The sequence below is a fragment of the Triturus cristatus genome, chromosome 4_1 (assembly GCF_964204655.1).
Source record: "Triturus cristatus chromosome 4_1, aTriCri1.1, whole genome shotgun sequence".
In the NCBI taxonomy this organism is placed as follows: Eukaryota; Metazoa; Chordata; class Amphibia; order Caudata; family Salamandridae; genus Triturus; species Triturus cristatus.
In genome coordinates this window covers 204,800,770-204,822,617 of record NC_140585.1, presented here as the reverse complement: position 1 = coordinate 204,822,617, position 21,848 = coordinate 204,800,770, and the positions used below count along the sequence as shown (strand labels likewise).

Here is a 21,848-nt window from a genome sequence, read left to right as displayed (position 1 = left end):
TGGAAACCCAGCCTGGTTTTTTAATACGTACCCAACCACCAACGTTTATGACAACTTTTTTTGTACCATGTTTAACATCATAGTATGCCTTGCTTTTTTCATGCATCAGTTCCATGTGTGTACAAACTTCACTTTTAGACCAAGGTTGCTCATCACTAGAAAACAACCATGTAGGAATAGATTTAGAGCAAGGATTTCTACCTCTCATGAGTACAAAAGGAGAAAACCTTGTAGACTCATTAACAGTGATACGATAAGTCCACACAGTCTTCCCAACTTGAGTGGGCCAATCAAGATTACTGTTGAGAGATAATTGAATGGTGCTTTTTAAGATACTATTAAACCTTTCCACCATACAGTTACCACTTGGGTTATAAAGAGAAGTGGTTTTATGTGTGATGCCATTTTTTTAAATAAGTTTTAGCCTTAGATGAATTGTACTCCATTGTCTGTAAGTATACATGAAGGAACACCTTCAGTAATAAACGTTTCATCTAAAAATTGTGAGTAGGTATCAGCATTTTTAGAACCTTAACAACTGGCCATCTGGAAAATAAATCAATTAGAACAATGAGATAGCAATGAAAACCATCAGATTCACTGATAGGTCCCATTATGTCAACCACAACTGCTTCCCAAGGATTTTTAGGTAAAAATCCTTTAGACATAGGAGGGCGAAAGGTTTGTAATGACTTATCAGAAGAAGAACAATGGATACAGTCCCTTACAACCTTCTCAATTTGAGAATCAAAACCCGGCCACCAAAACAGTCTCTTAACCAGGGCTTTTGTTCTGACTATTCCAGGGTGACCTTTGTGACAAAGATCAATAATACCTCTACGTAAACGATCAGGAGAAATTATTATTTCACCTCTTAAAAGAGTATTGTGTGAAATAGACAATTCCGACCTAATTTCCCAAAAGGGCCTGTTAGACGTGTTCAAGATTTCTTTTTTTTTTTTAGGCCAACCATTAATGACATAAGAAGTAACCGATTGAAGAGTATTATCATTGTTGTATTCCTTTTCCCATTCTTCTCTGCTAATGGCAGAAAACCCATCATCATGGACAAATGATATCTGTAACTCATTCCATTCATTATTTTCACATTGCTCAAGCATCACAGGTATTCTTGACAGGAAATAGGCAATTACATTGTTTTTACCAGGAACATAATTATTTTATAAATAAAGTTTTGCATCCTCATCCTCATTGATATCCTGGCCAACCTTGCTGATGCTGTAATAGCACCCTCTGTTGTTAAAACTTTCACCAATGGCTTGTGATCACAATGAAGTGTGCATGCTTTGCCCCAAATAAAAGATTTAAAATGTTCCAACGCCCATGCGCAGGCTAGCGCCTCCCTCTCAATAATATGATATTTCTCCTCGCAAAGGTCTCGATGCATAAGCGAAAATGTTTTCTTGACCATGGTTGTCAATCTGTGACAAAACTGCACCAAGACCCTTATTGCTAGCATCTGTAGTGATTAAACTATCAAGCAAAGGGTTGAAACTGTGAAGAGCAGTGGCTTAGGCGATGGCTTGTTTGATAACAGTAAAATCATTGTCACAAGCTGTTGACCAAACAAATGTACAATTTCTTTTTAGAAGTTGACGTATATTAAAGGTTTTAGCTGCAAAGTTGGGTACATATTTAGAACAAAATTCTGCCATGCCTAATAAAGATCGAACAAATTCTGTCCATCAATTGTTTTTGCATTTGTCACCCCGAGTGGGAAGGGTATGCCCAGACGTGGGTCCCTTGCTCTCCATGCCACTGGAATCAAGCTATCCTGGCTGAAGAGGGGTGAAACTCCGAAACCGGTCCTAGGATGCTTGTTTCCAGTCCAGGGAGGACCTGGCTTGGCAGTTCGGGCTGGACTGTTCCCATGAGGCACAGGGTCAAGACTGATTTGCATATGGCTGGGTTCAAACTGGAACGGCATGGTGAGCAAAAAACGATGGATTTAGGCCCAGATCTCTGTACTGGGGTGAATGTATGACATTGTTCTGCATTCTGTCCATCAATTGTTGTTTTTTAATAAAGATCTAACATCATCTTTACTAGAAGGTACTGGAGCATCAGAAATAGCAGAAACTAATGAAGGTTTTGGTTTAACACCATTCTCATCGATAATGTGACCTAAATAAGTGACACTTCTTTGTGCAAATTTGCACTTAGAATGTTCTACACTGAGGCCCTTATCTTCCAAAATGCTTAAAACCTTTTTTAATCTTGATAAATGTTCCTCCTCATCACACCCAAAGACAAGAATGTCGTCTTGGAAAAAAATGATGCCTTGTTCTCTTTTGAAAAGTTGAAACATCAAATGTTGAAAAACAGCGGCAGCCGAAGCTAACCCAAAAGGCAAGCGCCTATATTGAAAACAGTCGAAGGGAGTGATGAAAGATGTGAATTTCATTGACTCAGGGGACAAGGAGATCTGGTGATAAGCGGACGATAGATCTATGGTGGAATACCATTTGGCATTGTTCAAACTTGAAACCATCTCATACATTTTTGGTAACGGAAACTTGTCAACAACAATATTATTATTTAAGTGTCTCAAGTCTACGCAGAGCCGAATCTTCCCATTACTGCATTTGCTATGACGATCGGAGAAACCCAATAAAAGTCTTCAATGGGCTCAATAATATTGGTAGACACTTATTTATCTAATTCCTTGCCAACCTCATCTCTCACCAAAATGGGAATATTTCGGCATTTATGTACTTTAGGAGATGAATCTTGCTTGATAATGATTTTGTGTTCAAAACCCTTAAGATTCCCTAAGACATTGCTAAAAGCATTGGGAAGTTGATTTAAAATTTCCTTACCAACTACATAGCTTTCATCAACAACCAACACTTGTTTCTTACTATTGGGGTCTAAAATAATATGTAATTGTTTTTGATCAAATCAAGCCAAAACTGGTGGTCCTTTTTTAGCAATGTACAATTTACCTCTACACTCTCTTCCTTTGAATTTAAAAACAAACCAACGATAACCAAGAAGATCAATGGTTTCGCCACCATAACCTTCAGGGTGAATATCAGGTTCCAAATAGTTGATTAACTTTTTGTATAAAAGAAGATTGCCAAAGTTCTTCATTAATAGTAGTGTAAGGTGAGCCAGAATCAGCATAAATTTTGACTTCCACTCCCCCAATTTCCATTAAGTATATCGGTTTGTTTACACAAGCAGCAGCATTAATATTTAACACCAACTTATCACGTAAATTCATAACCAATCCACCATCTTCCCCCGTATTATCCTCATTTTCATCATTACTCAAATGAACATTTTCATCCATGTTGTTTACAAATGTAACATTGGGGCATATCAACAACAACCGGCGATAATTATCGCTAAGCGCACTTAGCGCTAGGATAATTATCGCCGGCTAGCGTGGATTTTTATAGCTGAGATAGCGTGCTATTAGCAACGCTTATCTCAAAAGCGATAAAAATCCTCACGCTAACTGTCTAACGTGAGATTATCGCTGGAAACCCAGTGATAATCTCACGTTAGCTTGTTGATAGGGACAGACAAACTTAGCCATGATATCCTCCTTCCATAGAAAATACCAGACGTAAAAAAGCAGCGTTAACCGCGGTTAGCGCTGCTTTTTTTGTCTCTAACAGGGTTAGCGATATTCTTGACAATAGGAGAAATGTCGCTTAGCGACATTTCTCCTATTATTTTACTCTGGAACGCCCCCTTTGCATCTCATTAGAGATGCAAGGGGAAGCGTAGAGTAAAAGGGTGCTAACATGCAAATTTGCATGTTAGCACCCTGTTGTTGATAGGGTGCTAGTTTTATCTCTGCTTTTTTTGGCTTTTAAAGCCAAAAAAGCAGAGATAAAGCCCTTGTTGATATGCCCCTTTGTTTCTCCGCCTTTTACAAGCTTTGGCGAAATGACCTTTGAGCCCACAATTGGTACATTTAAATTTAAGTGCGGGTCAACTTTTACTATCAGCTAGATGCTCTAAACTTTTATATCTATAGCATTTAGGTTTGGATCCAGAATATTTGGCATTTGAGGGTTTAGCATTGGAATCATCTTTAAAATACATTGATGCTTTCTTTTTCTCATTCACATTCACCTTACTCACAACTTCACTAGTACTGTTGTCTTGTTTAGGGATACTGGCACATCTGCCTGAAATTTCTGCTTTTTGCACAATAGCAAGGATATCATCAAGAGGAGCATCGCCATTTATCCAGAGTCTGTCTTGTATGGTGGGGTTGTAGGCATGCATAACTATTTGGTCTCTTATAAAATCATCTTGAAGGACACCAAATTTGAAATCTAAAACTAACTTTTTGAGATCAGCAAGGTAATGGTCAATACTTTCATCCTTGTTTTCTTTCCTAGAAAATAATGTATACCTTGTTACGCCAATACAAACCTTGGGTGCAAAATATGTGTCCAGATGGAGTAAAGACAATGCATATACATTTAAGTCACCAGGAAAACATGATTTTGTCATGCCTTCAAACACTTTTAACCCGACAGGACCCAATGAATGCAAAAGTAACCTTTTATTTTGTGCAGGTGACATTTTGCCATCTTCATCTAAGGCATCAATGTAGTTGCTGAAATAAGGTTTCCATTCCAGCCATTTTAATGGAGGTTCAGTTCCAGAAATCCAAAAAGCTTGGGGTGGATTTATGTTGTAACTTAGGTGGCTCATGATGTATTGGAATATTTAGTTCCAGTGCTGGTGGAGGTAATTAAGGATTCCTCATAGTTCGGATGGGTAATGTTCAGAATTCATTGTAGTTCCGATGAGTTGTACTATGACGAATCTCTCCGACCATTGAGAGTTAAATAAAAAAAAAATAGCTGCTGCATCGGTTCATGCAGCGTGACCTTTGTATGTACATATACGCTTCAAGTACGTCATCAGAAACTGAGCAGGAGGCCGAAGGCATGGTTTCTAGGAGCGCGTAGATCTCGAACGAGAAATCGTTGGCAGGAGCACTTGAGCAAGCAAAGTGGCAGCGCGAGGACGAGTGGTGAAAGGTAGGATCATTGAAATTAAAAACAATAGAAAAAACCACAAGGTGGCTTGCCAGTACTCACTTAAAGAGCTTCTCCCACAGTAGTTGCAAGTTCGTCTAGATTTTAAAGCGTGTCCCTCAATTCTGAAGATAGAATCCTTAGAAATCACTTTCAGCAAAAAAAATATATTAATAATTGCCTTGCATGGGTTCTTCCGCTCCTCAACAGCCAGTCACCAGTGTTATAAAGTACACTGGATCATTTATAAGTTGAAATCCTTTAATATAGTTGAGGAGCTGAACCGGCATCCGTACAGCTTAAGTCTCAAACCGCAACTGCCTCATTTCCAAATAATACATTCTTAGATGACACTAATACATTCTAAATGACATATACAAATTCTGTGATAACCTTACATCATCTGGAATGCTTTGAAGAATGAGAACACAACACAATGCTTAAAGTTTTTGAGGAGGCGAGGGAAACTGGCTCTCTGCCCATAGACCAGCGCACAACCACTATAGTGGTAATACATAAGACAGGCAAGCCTCCAGAAAGATGCAGTTCATACAAGCCGATCTCCCTCCTGAATGTAGAGGCGAAAGTGCTGGCCAAGGCCCTAGCAAATAGGTTAGTGGTTTTCGTCACCACCATCATCCACATAGAACAATCTGGCTTTATGCCACAAAGAAGTATCCACCACAACCTACAGAGGTTATATGGAGTCGTACACATGACAAATGCCCTCTCACCCCAGCAGGCGTCCTTGATGGCACTAGATGTCTCAATGTAATTTGACAGCATAGAATGGCCCTATCTGTTCACCGTGTTGTCCAGACAGGGCTTCGGTCTGAAATGTTGTGACTAGGTGAAATTGCTCTACCAAACTCCACTGGCGAGAATGAGAGTCAACTGGGTGGTGTCAAGATGCTTCATTTTGCGTAGGAGAACCAGGCAGGGTTGCCCTATTTAGTTAATCTTTCTACTTCCTCTGTGAAGGTTTCCTAATCATCATCATCAACAAACTTTATTACGATCACACAGATCCTAAAAAGTACACAGCACAGGTAGTTTTTCCTTTAAAAAAAACATACACCAGCAATGCCATTAAAAAGGTAAAAGTTAAGAAAATATCAATAGAACATATTTACAAATTCAAAATAGGAGGGCCCCACGAACAATTGAAAAGTGCAACGTGCAAAAGCAGCCAAATGTATAATAGAAGTTAACGTGCTTAGTGCTCATACAGCCAGCATTGCATTTAGGGAATCGCAAACTGTGATTCCCTAACTACATTTGCAAAATAGGTAATCACAAATTACCTATTTTGCTAATCTCTTTGGGCATGATGCATCCCAAAAGGCTAATTACGTGTCGCAAATGGGCCGATTCTGCAAATGGGCCAGTTTGCGACCGGTAATTAGCTTGATGCATGTGCCCTCATGACCCTTAACATCACAGTACCCCCGCCTATACCAGAAACACATCATATTACGGAGGAGTATCACTTTAAATAAAACAGGCCTAATGGCTTTATCAATGGGTGGGGAACAACCTTTACAACGCAACTTTTACAACGCACTACCATTACAACGCATTTTTTACAACGCATAATCCATTACAACGCATGACATTACAACGCATGACACTACAACGCATTTTTAAAAACTACCTTTACAACGCATTCCATTACAACGCATACTACCATTACAACGCATACCATTACAACGCATAATATTACACTACACTATCCAACACTTACCCTACTGTTGCACCCCCTGGAGTTAGAATTGTAATTTTTACCCCTATACTATCCAACACTTACCCTACTGATGCACCCCCTGGAGTTAGAATAGTAATTTTTACCCCTATACTATCCAACACTTACCCTACTGATGCACCCCCTGGAGTTAGAATAGTAATTTTTACCCCTATACTATCCAACACTTACCCTACTGATGCACCCCCTGGAGTTAGAATAGTAATTTTTACCCCTATACTATCCAACACTTACCCTACTGATGCACCCCCTGGAGTTAGAATAGTAATTTTTACCCCTATACTATCCAACACTTACCCTACTGATGCACCCCCTGGAGTTAGAATAGTAATTTTTACCCCTATACTATTTATTTATTTATTTATTTATTTAAACTTGTAACGCGCAACAGCTACCCACAGTGGGTTTCCCGGCGCAGAGGGATAGACTAGAGAAGAAAACGGACCATTGTTAGCAGCTCCCTGAGACAATTAAATACCCATGCAAATCAGCAGAATAAGAGCGTTTTTAGACGTTTCCTGAAAGCAAGAAAATTAGTCTCAGTTTTCAAGGAGGAAGGTAGCGTATTCCATTCCATACACTTACCCTACTGATGCACCCCCTGGAGTTAGAATAGTAATTTTTACCCCTATACTATCCAACACTTACCCTACTGTTGCACCCCCTGGAGTTAGAATAGTAATTTTTGCCCCTATACTATCTAATACTTACCTTAAATGTAATTTAATATAATGCGTTGTAATGGTATGCGTTGTAAAGGTAGTATGCGTTGTAATGGCAATGCGTTGTAAAGGTATTTTTTAAAAATGCGTTGTAGTGTCATGCGTTGTAATGTCATGCGTTGTAATGGATTATGCGTTGTAAAAAATGCGTTGTAAGTGCATGCGTTGTAAAAGTGTGCGTTGTAACGTCATACATCCTCAATGGGTCATCTTATTAATAGAAAAATAACACATTTGTTATAACTATATCATTTCACTGTAATCAATAGGATCCACGTATAAGTGCAATCGATTATGTCAATAAAGCATTTCAATAATCAGCACTGACAGCATAAATGGTTATTAACACATTACAAATAAACATAACACCTGTGTGTGCATTTTTTATACACTTTCAAGCCACATAAAATTAAGTCAAGCAACCAACCCCAGAAAGTGCTGCACTCCCAGCTAAAGAGCAAAAGCTCCAGCCTTGGGAGTGCTTAGAAACCATGGGGAAAATCCTGGAGGGCCATAATTCCTTTCACCCAGCATCCATAGGGTCAGTGTTTATAAACATCTTAAAGGGGGGAACTGCTGCACACCTGTAGTCCTACCTGAACATTGGTGGTTCCTCTACCCACAACAAGCAGGAATGATATATTCAAATAAGTCCTGCAGGGCATTATCAGGCCCTCCAGTGAGGAAGCTGTGCATTTTTAAGAAGCAGCTTCGGTCAAGTAGCAATCTGGTGCGCAGCCTCACACAGTGGCCATTTTTCCTTTGCTTTAGTTTTTTTTGTGGAGTCGCCTATCCCAACCTGCAACCCCTGATCCCAAATTTATTGGGGCTGTGCAATGAATGCACGCCTCATGGCATGGTCAGATTCCCATGCCACTGGTGGCAAATTCCCCTCTGTCATAGGAGCCAGCCTCCTCAATCTCCCTGCTCAATCTGGGGCCCGCGGGAGGCAAAGTGAATAGGTTATGGTGGCCCCCCACCAGATACAAACATGAAGCGGGACTAATCCACCACCCATGGGGGGCTCAGCGGTACTCCTTCTTTGTCTTTTCTTGGCAGGAGGTCTGTAAATGGGGTCCTGAGACATGTACCTCTTCCTTGGATGGGGTGAAACGGTGCTCTCTCTCTGCTGGCATTGGAGGCTTGGGGGGCTAACAGCACTGCACTTCCTTTTCCATCGGTCAATGGGGAGATGGGGGACTCATCTGCAATTAGAATGCAGAGAGGGGACCCGCTCTCCCTACCACATAAATGCTGAACTGACCCCAGGGCCCTGGGCCACCCCGCGGGTATTTGCATATATTACGGCAGAGATCCATGCACTCTGTTTCTTGGCTGGGGATGATCAAATTGCGATAATTTGACATTTTCGTGTTCCGCGGAGAGCGCGAAAATGTCAAAATTTCCGCTTTCCGCAGCTTGGCGATAATTTGTTTCTTGCTCGCGCTGTAAAATAATACATTCTCGCGCGCGCGTGATCGCCTTACCTGAATCCCTGCATTCGCCGACAAGTTTTCTTGATCCGGTCGCGTTCACCATGAGATGTTGGATTGTTTTTAGCTATTTGCGCTGTCTCACGACAGTTCGCGCCCGCAGTGACGTCATGCGTCGCGCGATCACGTCTTTCTTTTCGCGATCATGCACCGCGAGACAACTCAAAACAAGATGGCCGCACCCGCGAGCAACCACATGGGTAAGTTGGCGACCCGCAACCATGCAGAAAATCTCGCGAACATGCGGGAAAAAAAATTCCGCATCTTCGCGATATTTCCGCTTGTTTGCGATAATTTTAAACATTTTCACGATAATTTGCGAAAGTGGATTTCGCAAATTCCGCCCACCCCTACTTATAACCAGGGTCCATTTGGCAAATTTGATTAATATTGCCTCATTTTACTCCCAGTGGAAAGCTCTAGCTATCAGGAGCATTTTCAATAGATCTCATGGCCTAGAAAGGGTGTACTTTGCAGGGAGCTACTGTCACAGTATTTCAACACCAGTTTCCTAAATTCCTCCTCTGCAGTGCCCTTCACAGACCCTATGGCCTTTTGCAGGGCATCTGTGGGGAAGGGGAGTCCAAGCCTTCCCCCAACTGTCCGTCAGGAGGTCTACGGTGTCCGGCCTTACTAGCATTTGTAGAGACTCACTGGTATTAGAGTCAGCTGCAGGCAGAGTCTTTAGTCAATCAGGAGATTTGTCCTTCCAGCTTTCCATGGTGTTGTCACAGTCAGTGCACAAAGTCTAACTGCAACAACAACCCCCTTGTGCAAGAGTTATTAAATGTGGGTGGAATGTTCTCAAGGCAAACCATCCCTGGATAATCCTACCACAACACATAACCTGTCCATCCCTTTCCCGTCCCTCCTGCACAGCATGATAGCATAATCTACAATGACGCCATCAAGACGTCGCTGCTCACATCTCCTCTAAGGGCCTCGGCTCCACCTCAGCTGACATCACTGCTAGGGACGTTCCAACCAATACTTCAAAAGAGAACCTGGGCTTCCTCCTTTATTCAGTGATACTAGGCTGTCCCAGCCCTGGTACACAGTAACAGGTAATTAACAGATGCATCTATTCCTCCTCATGAGCTGAGTAAAGCACTGTTAATTGCTCCCTTTTTGTGGAGAAGCCATAGTTCCTTCTGGGGAGCAGGGCAATTAACTTGGCCCAACAGGGTGACAAAAGGCCTGGACTCTCATCCTGAGCTGAGCCAGAGAAATACCCATAAGGTGTATATTTATGATCTTGGGATCTGTGTAGTCAAACTGGGTGCTCATGTCTAACCCAAGCTTCATACTTTAGGGTACATTGTAGGGCCAAGGGAAGTGAAAATGCACTCTAAGGTAGTTTTCTCCATATATGTACAACAGAGTGCCTCTGCAGACAAAACAGTAAACCATATCGACTTTATTTATAAGTGCCCACCAATATCAGAAGACTTATACCATATCAACACTTAACCTTGCAGAGTCCCCCCTTTGCAAGGCTACTAGTGCAGAGTTATCGAGCTTGATACAACGGTAGTCTCACATGCGCAAACTGCACACATTTGCACACATGTTCATGTGCAACAAGCCAAGTGCCCCTTACCCTAGCTATGTCACGGATAGTAAAATGCGGACACTGGCAGTGAAACATGCACAGTCCATTTACCATATGATTACCATCCGTGAGACACAAGTAGTAAAGCTCAACAACAGTAAAAAGTCCCAAAACTGGGTGTTCAAACAAGCAAAAAAAAACAAGCATACTAAATGGGCATAACACACTTGCCACAATATGTTTCTCAGGTGTGCCTAGCATATGATTTATCCTTGACGGGTCCATTTCTTCAGCCCCATCTGTCATGCTTACTGCTTATGAACGGAATAGCCTAATTGAGATGCACCCTTTAGATAACACGTAATCATTTGCCACTTCCTTTTATATCCTCAAGCATTCTGATCATCGAACACTGCTGTTGCCAACGAGGCATTCTTATATCACCTGCAAATACCAGGGTTATCCGAGGGTGCTGGCTGGACCTTCAATGATGACGTTGTGTAATAAGAAACTGCAAGAGCCATAGAAGATATGGTGCCAGGAAAGGCCCTGGTTGAGGACTCAACATGTGTTTCACTAGATGATAGATTTTCTTTTCTTCTATACCGCATGGCTCAGTGGTGGATGCAGAAAGTAGCCACAATTTGATTGCTTTCCAGAAGGAAATGCTTGTATTTTCTGGATGTAAACTGGCTAATAATACTACATTTTACACATGTTGAAGCAGGTATATGACGCCCCCCCTCCACAGTTTAGGGAAACAGGATTAACAATGCAGGCTGAGCCACATGTGCTGTTTTCCAGCTAGCCATACCACAATTGCCTTAACCATGCATTTGTCTTAACAACGCATATGCGTGATTCAGGCAATGCGCCGTCTAGTTGCTGAGCGGAGGCACAGGAAGGAGAAGACAGAAAGAGGAAAGACTATCAGGAATCAGGAGAGGAGACAGTAAGGTAAGTGGGGCTTGGGCTTGGTCTGGGGGGTGGAGGGGTAGTTGTTTGGGGTAGGGGTAGGTGTCAGGACTCAGGAGGGGTTCGGGGTAGTTTTTAGGGTAGGGACAGTTTTTAGGGCTAGAGACACAGTGATGTAAGTGGGGCAGGGGCTTGGTCTTGGGGGTGGAGGGGTAGTTATTTGGGGTGTAGGTAGGTTTTAGGATTCAGGAGGGGGTTGGAGTAGTTTTAGGTCTCGCCTACGCAGCGCACATGCGCTGCATAGGAAAGAGGCCTCTTGAAATCGATTCATCTGTGCAGGCAAAAACGTGAACGCGTTGCATTGCTTTCAATGCAATGCATGCACTTTTGGCGATTCCCTTGCGGGAGCGAGCGGCGCCATATGTTAGCAATTTATTGTGCTCGCTCCCGAAAGGGAAACGCTGCCTGCTCTCTGCCGCACTCCCCCCCACCCCACCCCCTACTTGTTTTTTACAGTGCTGGTTATCACCGCAGCGCCCTTTCATGAGCTCCGCGCTGGTTCTGCTTTTTCTTCAGTGCACTCTCAGTTGGCAGAGAGGCCTGGCACGAAATGGGGGCTTCCTAATTAACATAGAGGCAGCAAGGCATGCTTTCATCTCCGTAATTTTGCATGAAGTGTTTCCAGTAATAATACCTTCCACGATAACGCCAGCGTTAGAGACCATGTTCCAGTTAGAGTACATGGGAGGGTATGTAGCCTTACGACCAGAGCTATCAACTTTGGAGCTGATGAGCCGGGTTCGTGTCTCGGCTCATCATCCTGTGATTCTGGGCAAACACCTTTATCTCTCCGCACCTACCAAAAATGAATGTGCCCTCAGAAATGGTGCTCGTGTTAAGCACTCTGATACCTTCGGGTTGAATTTGCGCTGTATAAATCGGCAAAAACATTTACTTTCCTTGATATCATTGAGTCACTCCACGATGTTATCACGGTCAAAGGATTTTAATGTCCCTTCGGCTAACCTGGGCCCCTTATAAAATGGAAGCGGAGTCTGGAGTGAAGGGGGGGTTAAGGAGATGATATTTATGTTGCTTTGCTGAAGAGCAACAGTAATGTCGTAATTGATCCGTCAATAAATGCTACAGGAAGGACTCGGGGAGGATCGGCAGCACAAAGCACTACGTAGTTTGCGTGCACATCTTTGCTATTACAATAACTGTCACACATCTCCCAGGGTTTGCAGCGTGTTTCTTTTCTTTGAAGTTTTAATACCGTGTACTCGACATGAAGGTATTGGAGTGCCTTATATGAGCACCAGTTAGGTACACAAGAATACTGTTGCTGAGGGAGAAATACATGCCTGACGTCACAGGCACTGGCTGTCATCCAGTCTGAGGGAGGATTTTGGTCATTTTGTGGGTCAGCATTTACAATCACCACTCAGCTGACGGTGATCTGGCAAAGGGGCCGTCTGTCTGAGGGCAGGTTCAGAAAGGGGCACACCCTCAACCCCACCCCACAAATGGGTGTTCCCCGTGTCTCGCACTGTGTTCAGGGGCTCGTCCCCAAAGAGCCACCCCTTGCCCGCCCCCGCGCGGCTTTTAGCAGTGGGAGGATCGGGGGAGTGGGCAGCAGGCAGCATGGCATTGTTTCCATTCCCTCATGGAGCCCTGCTTCACTTCTCCCTTGTGCTTCCTTCTGGAGCTCTCTCCTTAAAGAGACAGCGACCACGCTGCTGACATGTATTTTAAACAGGTAACACTGGATGTTGCACTTTACAGATGTGTACGATAAAGCGGCTGAGATTTGAAGAAATGATCAAGGTGGCAGGAGATCCAAACTCATTAGTCTCGCAAGGAGACGAGTCTGAGAACAGGAAGATGTTGCTGCCCTAACAGAGAAACGGATCACCACAGACTGATAGCATCATAGCATGTTATGACTTCTGAGCAGCGCAGGCAGCAGTCTGGAGGTCGCACGGGTAGAGTAGGTGTCTGCCTGCTGGACAGTACACGCAGTAAGTTCTGGGGTACTGTGGTGGTGGGAAGACGGACTCTTCCTCATTGTAAGATTCTTGTGTTGACCATGAGATGAGCGCGGCAGAGGTTTGGGGGACACTGAGCTGTTGACGTTGTGTTTCTTGAGCAATGCGGCCATGGGGAGAAAACACATGGGTCCGGGTTTTGAAATTGGATAAAGTTTAAAAAGAAAAAAGCACTGGAAAATCCAATAGGATTGCCAAAAAGTCTTGCCTTTGGGACCTTATAAGTGTTTAGCCATGCAACAGTTAATGTTGTTGCAGTAAGGATATTGTGCTGCATAACTAAATACTTATAAGGTCCCAAAGGCGAGACCTATTGGCTATGCCAATGCTTGTTTGGGTGGGGGACAGTTTTTAGGGCTAAGGGCAGGTGAACAAGAGACAGTTACAGGGCAGGAAGCAGGGTCCAGTTAGTTTAGAGATGTAGGAGATAGTTTTAAGGGCTCAGGGCAGGCTGAGATCAAGGTCGTTTTTGGGGTGTGGGATTATTATTTAGGGCTAAGGGCAGCAGGATAAGGGACAATGAATAGGGTGGGGGGCAGGGACTGGGTAGTTTAGGGATGTAGGGGATAGTATTTATGGCTCAGGGCAGGGGACAGTTTTGGGCCTCAGGGCGGGTGGGAGACTGTGTTGGGGTACTTTACAAAGGTAGGCAACAGTTCTTTTGGGCTCATGTTGGGGTTGAGGTAGTTTTTGGGGTTAATTTTTAGGCCAAGCTGAAAATGGACAATTTACAGGGCAGAGAGCGTGGTCAGGGTAGTTTAGGGATTAAGGGGATAGTTTTTAAGGGTCATGGCAGGGGGGCTTGGGTCGGAATAGTTTTTACAGTTCACAGGGCAGGCTCTGGGTAGTTTAGGGATGTAGGGGATAGTTTAAGGCCCAGGGTGGAGGGCCTGGAGTTGGGGTAGTTTTTGGGGTTTGGTTTTAATTTTTAGGGGGCAGGGTAGGGGAAAACAGGACAGTTTACAGGACAGGGGTATGATCTTTAGCCCACAAGCCCCTTTACCCATCATGTCTTTACTACAAGATTGCGTGGCAAAGGCATGTGTGGTAAAGACCTGGTCGTGGTAGAGACCGCATAGTATGGTATGGGCAGGCGCTGTTTAGGCATGCTTTGTACCATCATACAACCACAGTTAATATCCATAATGTTAAGGAATTATTACTGTGGTTTTATACCTTACATGTTCGCTAATTTGCCTGCCAGATCTACCAAAATATGGGGTGGTCAAGTTTCTGTGACTTACGCTGTTGTAATTCCCCATCCAGGTTCATCCAGGATTGACTACCTCAGTCATGCCCACCAGATGTACCATGTAGAGGAAACTGAATATTACTGAGGATTAACACCAGTGCTGGGTCTATACATATGTAAAATACAGATGTGGCGTCAAATTACTTAAGTCAAATATCCTACCTAGCTGAATCAAGCAGTGAATACCTTAAACAGGTCCAACCAGATGTAAGAGGCAGAGGCAGATAGGAACACTCAGGTATATTTCTTAAACATTCCTGCATTGCTGGGCAGCAGCAAAGTTGCTGTATTGCATTGCGTGAAAAGGGCAGAAATGCTCCATATATACAGAGATAGGAAGCATTTCTGCTCTCTGCTTACAATAGAAGACTTCAGGCAGCCTAGGGCCAATGCATGCACCCTTACACCATGGTGCAAGTTTGCCTGTGCTGCAAGGAGAATTGTTTTTGTGCCGAAGGAATGTCTTACTATGCATAAACAATCTCTCGAGGCATTTTCCCCTTTCTATGTGTTCTGCAGAATTCGGCACACATAGAAATGGTTTATCTCCTCATTATGCCATCCTCTGGGATGCATATCAATTAACAAAATCCCTGGTCAGTGTGACTGCTCTCCCCCTACGCAGCTCCAACACTAAGTTCTGCCCACTGAGCCCTCTAAGCTCTCTGTTTGCAGGGTGTTCGAGCCCTCCTTCACCTACAAGCTCCTGCCTGTACCTGTGCCTCATCCCTCATCCCTGGTGGTCCAGTGGGAGAGCACTCTGCTCTTCTGCTCTTCTGCTCTTCTGTCTCTGCCTCTCTTTGCCTCTTTCCTTTTGTGCCATCTTTTTCTCTTTCCTTCGTTCTGCCCTTCTGTCACTTTTTACTTTTTCACTTCACACTCACCTCACACTTCTCACTCTTCCCTTCATTTTCCTTAATTTTATCCCGCTGCTGCAACTCCTGCGTCCCCTCCCCCCTCCAGTGTGTCCTTCCCGCTCCTACCTCCCAGCTGACCTGCCCTCCCCAATCCCTACTTAATGGTGGCCACTGTGCAGCTGCACGCAGTGGATGCGCTGCTGGTGCACCAAAGGCATGCCAAAGTTAAGCCTCTCTGTGCCCATTCGTAAACAGTGCCAGGGACCCTGGGTCCTCTGTTCCACAACTGCAACAACTCCAGCACCCACCACAATCTCAACCCCAGATGCAACAACAACTGCCAGCTCTCGGCAAACACCCACAGCCCTCTCTCCTGACTACACTGCCACCACACCTTCACCCACCTCCATCTTCCAACCTACCGGACATCAACACTCACAAACCACTCAACTGCATCCTCCTCAACCGACGATCCCTGTACAAGAATGCCATAGAATTCTGTGACCTTCTCAACATCTACTCGCTCAATGCACCCAACATCGTTAGCGCCATTCTTTACGGACACAAGATCCTTCGAGACCGCCACCTTTCCAGATGACTGGAAACACGCCAAAGTCGACCATCTCCTGAAGAAACCCTCCGCAGACCATGCAGACCTCAAGAATGTTAGGCCCATCTCCTTGCTTTCCTTCATAGCCAAGGTCATCCAAAAGGTCATCCACACCCAGCTAACACACTTTATTAAACCTAACAACATCCTGGACATCCCCCAATCCAGATTCCGAAGCAATCACAGCACCGAGACCATTGTACTCACCGCCACCAACGACATCCGCTCCCTTCTTGACCAGGGCGAAATGGCAGCCCTTATCCACCTAGAACTCTCGGCTGAATTTGACACTGTCTCCCACCGCACCCTAGCCACCAGACTCCACGGCAGCAGCATCTGCGGTAAGACCCTCGACTGGGTCCACTCCAACCTCACCGGCAGAACTCAGCTGGTCAGACTCCCTCCCTACCTCTTGGAACCGACAGAGGCCAAATGAGGAGAGCTCCAGGGCCCCACCCACTTCAACGTCTAAATGGCCCCCATCACAACCATTGTCAGGAAACACGGGCTCAACATCATCTGATACGCCAACAACACCCAGCTGATCCTCTCCCTCACCAACAAACCCCAAATCAAAAGACACAACTTCCAAGAAAGGATGAAAGTCGTCGCCATCTGGATGAAGAACAGCTACCTGAAACTCAACTCAGAAAAGACAGAAGTCCACATTCTTGGCTCAACCCCCTCCGCATGGAATGGATCCTGGTGGCCCTCCACCCTCAGAAATCCCTCCACCCTGACGTGCCACACACAAAACCTGAGCATTATATTAAACTCATCTGTCAGATCAACACCGTCTCCTTGACCTGCTTCAAACTCTCAGAACAGAAATCCAGAAAAACTGTTGCACACTCATCAGCAGCAGACTGGACTACGGCTTTCTCTCTGCCGGAATCAACCAAAAACTCCACCGTAGCCAGACTGATCCTCAACATCCCTCATCACAGTCAGAACACCCAACACCTCTGCGATCTCCACTGTCTTCCAGTTGAAAGAAGAATAACCTTTGAACTTTTCACCCAGGCATACAAGACACTTCACAAAACCTGACCCACATACCTGAACAGCCGCAACTCCTTCCACGCACCCAAAAGACACCTCCAATGAGCCCAGCTCTCACTGGTCACTGCCCCACATATCAGCAAGACAAGAACAGGAGGAAAGTCCTTCTCCTACCTCACAGCAAAAGTTTGGAACATCCTCCCACTCCACCACAGGCAATCTCCCACATTGCCCCAGTTCAGGACGTGTCAATCAATCAATCCACCAGGGGCTTTTAGAGTGCGCTACTCACCCGTGAAGGGCCCACGGCGCTGGGGGTGTGCAGCTCTGGGTCAACCAAAAAGCCAGGTCTTGAGCCTCTTCCTGAAGGTACACAGGGTAGGGGAGCATCTGAGGTTGACTGGGAGTTCGTTCCAGGACTTGGCTGCGATGTAGGAGAAGGTACATCCACCTGGTCTGGTTTTGCGCTGTGCAGGGTTTCTGCTGGGTGAGGTCAGCAGGGTGTAGGTTTCTTTTGTGTACGTGGAAAGAGACGCTTTCGTTGAGGTATTTGGGTTGGATGTTGTGGAGGGATTTGTAGGCATGGGTGAGTAGCTTGAAGGTTACTCTCTTCTCAACAGGGAACCAGTGGAGGCCTCGCAGGTTCCGAGGACGAGTCTGGCTGCAGTGTTCTGGATGGTCTGTAGTATGTGTAGCAGGGATTTGTTGATTGCAGCATAGAGGGTGTTTACGTAATCCAGTCTGCTAGTTATGAGTGCATGAGTGACGGTCTTTCTGGCATGTGGCATGGGCAGTGTCATGTCTTTTCGGATAGTCTCATCAATGTATACCCCATTTACTTACATTATTCCATCCACATGACTATAACAATTCTAAACAGGTGACCTTTTACCTAATAGTTTGCTCCTGTCTCTTCAATACCAGGCTCTCAATCTTCGATCTGAATCCATGTACATGACGAATGTAAATATGTCTCCAGGCAGAGCAGATTTATTCTGTATAAGGGTCACCACTTTTTTCATTCTTGGCCAACAGACCTTCACTCCACCCTACAAATTTGAGGAGAATTCCTTCCAAGCTGAGACGGGGGTCCTGCCTGCTGAATCTTCGGAACGCAGCGGTCTGACATCCCTTGCGGGTTTCCATTCTTGACGCAGAGATGAGGTTCTTCATTCAAAACCATCACGTGAGGAAGCTGGTTCATCCTTATGGGTTTCTTTGCTACAGATTCACATAGCTATACACATATACACCTACACATCCAGGTGAGGCTAGGTACATTTAGGCAAACTGTTTCTATTCATCTTATTAGCACTATGGTACAAATGTATCTACTATTCCCTATATTGGTACTAGAAATCTCTTTGGTATGCTTCTGTCTCCTGATTGTCACAGCACATGTTTTACACAAGTTTGTCTCTGGACCAATAAGATCTTATTGAAATGTCCTAATTGCCATCCTGTGTATTTTCAGAGAGAAAGCAAGCATGAGTGAAACGTACTGTACTGTTTTCCACGATCCCTGAGGAATCAGGGTTGTCCTGTTCAGTGGTTGCCAGAGGCTACCTACACCACTGTAGAACATAGGGGGTGGTAACCGAACTGTAGAGCTAGCTGACCTAATGGCTGACATATCCTGTGGGGGTGTCCAGAAGGTGTTGAGACACCAAGCCCTCAGTTTAGGTCATCCAAAACGTGCAGGTCCTGGGGGGCCACTAGGAACTACACGACAGAAGGACCTCAAGACATGGCTTTTCAGGTGACCCCAGGACTCAACGGAGCAGCTCCCTACCCCCCAGAGTCTTGAGACCCTCATGGGTGAGTAGATGCGCTTTACTAACCTTGATTGATTGATTGATTGGTTTACCACCCATGGAATACATGGAATTCATCCCAGAATTAAATGTTACATTTCTTTTTACAAAGCCACGCAAGGCAGCACAAATCACCCCTTGCATGGCTTTATAAATATCTACTAGCATTTTGCATCATGGATCTGCCTTAAAAGTGGTGAAACCATGATGCAAAATGTTAGTAAATGTAGCCCTCAATATCTTAGTTTAAGTTACATGCAGTGGTATTGGCGAGTTACTCAGGCATCTTACTTTAGTTCTCTCCATCCCAACCAAAGCTGTAAATGTGGCAGAGAATATCCAATGCCTACTAACCATGTCAGATCAAGGCAGGGGTAGGACACAGATACGGCTGAGAAATATTTGGGAGTAAAACTGCAATCAGGCCAACCTATAAGCAAAAAATGGAAACTGCTAGTGATTACTGAGACCTCATAACCCAGTTAGGACAATCCACATGTAAGATGCAGAAGTTACTCTGGACGATTGCCCTAGGCAAGTTCTCTGAATGGTAAATATCTGAGTCAGGTCCACCTGGATGTAAGTTGCAAATGTAGCTAAGAATTGCTCGGCCTATTATTTGATTAATTTCTACCTAAATGTAAAATTCTGAGGTAGCTAAGGCTTATCAAGAACAGTGAGGAGTGAATGACCCAGTCAAATCTCCCAGATTAAAGATTCCGTTTTGAATTGTGAGTGGCTGGTGAAGGTAAGTAGTGTAGTGAGAGGGTATGAGGGATGGAGCAAGTGGAGTTGAGTGGTGAAGAAAGTGGAGCAAGCAGAGGATGTATGGTAAAGTAACTGGCATAAATTGGACAAGTGAGTTGGGTAATAGGGGATAAAGAAGGAAGCAAACATGTAAATTGTTATTTTTTAAATATATTCAAATTTAAATGAGAGGGTATACATTTATCACGCTTACTCTTAGTCAAGAAGCAAACAGCATTTAAAAACATTTTAATTGTATATATAAGGTTAAAACGTATTCATAGACTAAAGAAACAACATTTCCTTTTCAAGGCTTTTTTGTTCTAAAGGTGTATCAAAAAGAAGGCATGTGAGATGTATGAAAACAGCAGACATTTCATTTAAATGTGCATGTATATTTCAAAGCCGCATATATTTAGCTGAGAAGCTTGGGTGATTGTTACTTCTTTCTTTGATGTGACCCATACACATGTCAGTGCTCATCAGTTCCACAGAGTCTATAACAGAAAACAACATTAAAAAAATATGAGATCAGTGTAGAAAAATCAAACATGAGCCCATACTTTTCACGATAGGAAATAAACATGATGTTAATAGGCCTGGCAAAAATGAGACTGGAGATACTCACCTATGGATGATTCCTTTAAAAATGTGTTTTATTATTGTAATAACTGTTATTTGAATTATTATTTATTCTTACCTTTTGGCAAAATGTTTTGAAATGTAAATACATTACGCCCCAAAAGTTAATATTAACAGTGGACTACATTAAGTGAATTCTCTGAACCCTATTTGAAGTCTTTAGGTAAAAATCTATAGAAGCAACGTGTTAGAAAACAGAGACTTAGCCAAAAGTGCAATGTATTGCTCAACCTTCAGTTAGTTGCTTCCAATGAAAAGCCAAAACAGTTGATAGTAAAATATGGCTGATGGAGAAGAGATAAGGTGATGGCTTTCAACAGATCCCCCTACTAGTTGTTCAAGTGAATTCAAGTTCTGACAAATTGGCTTTAGTAACAAGAGACTTATCATTTATTCGCCATATTTAACCTGAGGTTATGAAATAATGAGAGTTATTACAAGTTGCTAAATTGACTTTATGTTTACATACAATTCTACCATGTCTTATACATCATTTTTTCCTCCCTGCCTGCTATGTCAGATATGAAAAATGGTACTTCACGAGGTGTGATACTTCACTCTGTAACAGATACATTTTCTGAATGGAATTTTCTATGTATGAAACTTGAATGCAAACCATCTCCATGGCATTAGCAGAGAGTGCACCAAATAAGAGTCTATACTAAAGGTGGCAGCTCAGAGACCATCTTAGATACAGGCTGACAACTGCAACCAAATACATTATTATGCTACATAAAGTGCTTTTCTTTACCAAGTGACAAAAATCTACATATGCAGATAACCATGTTAGAAAAGCGTCCATAAAAAAACAGTGCATGATAAGCGCATTGTACAATTTATCTCCTAGGGGGACTGCCTACAAACCACTTGGAAACCACAGGGACTTCTTAGAAGAAATTTCTGACCTCATCACATCTGCCTCTAACACTTACACTTCACATGCCCTGAAAACTTGAATGTGCCCGGTGGCTACAGCACCAATGAAATAAAAAGTGCCCTTCACATTGTACTTAACATACTAGAAACAAAACACTGCAATAGCAAATCAGCTGACTGCAAAGGCAATACACTGGGCCACATCCTCTCTGTATCCTCCAACATCCACTATCAGTCCCTCATGCTCTTGGACTGAACTGTGCATCTTATTTCCCCTTGTCACTCAAAGTTGCCTTCTATAAAGATGATAGACATCTGTCCCCCATCATCAGTTCACTGCAGGGAGAAGCTATCACTCCTCATATTGTCAGCACCTCCATGACCCAGCGTACCTTCCCAGAAAGCCTCAAGATCAGATAGATTCTCCCCTGTTGAAAAAGCCCACTATAGATCCACCCAACCCTTCCAACTTAAGTATAACTACCCACTTCCCATTTTTTAGAAAAATGTTTGAGAAAGCAGTTAG

The 21,848-nt window shown here is 43.7% G+C and overlaps 1 protein-coding gene across 1 annotated transcript in view; it reads right to left on the bottom strand.

Moving 5' to 3' along the window:
* Positions 1 to 20,037: 20,037 nt before the first annotated feature.
* The window catches only part of LOC146854047 (C-type lectin-like), a 132,034-nt gene continuing 130,223 nt past the window's right edge, over positions 20,038 to 21,848 (bottom strand). The window contains exon 7 of the mRNA XM_085650491.1: positions 20,038 to 20,301. Coding sequence (XP_085506617.1) covers positions 20,277 to 20,301 — 25 coding nt within the window. The 3' untranslated portion in view covers positions 20,038 to 20,276. The remainder of the gene's footprint in view (positions 20,302 to 21,848) is intronic.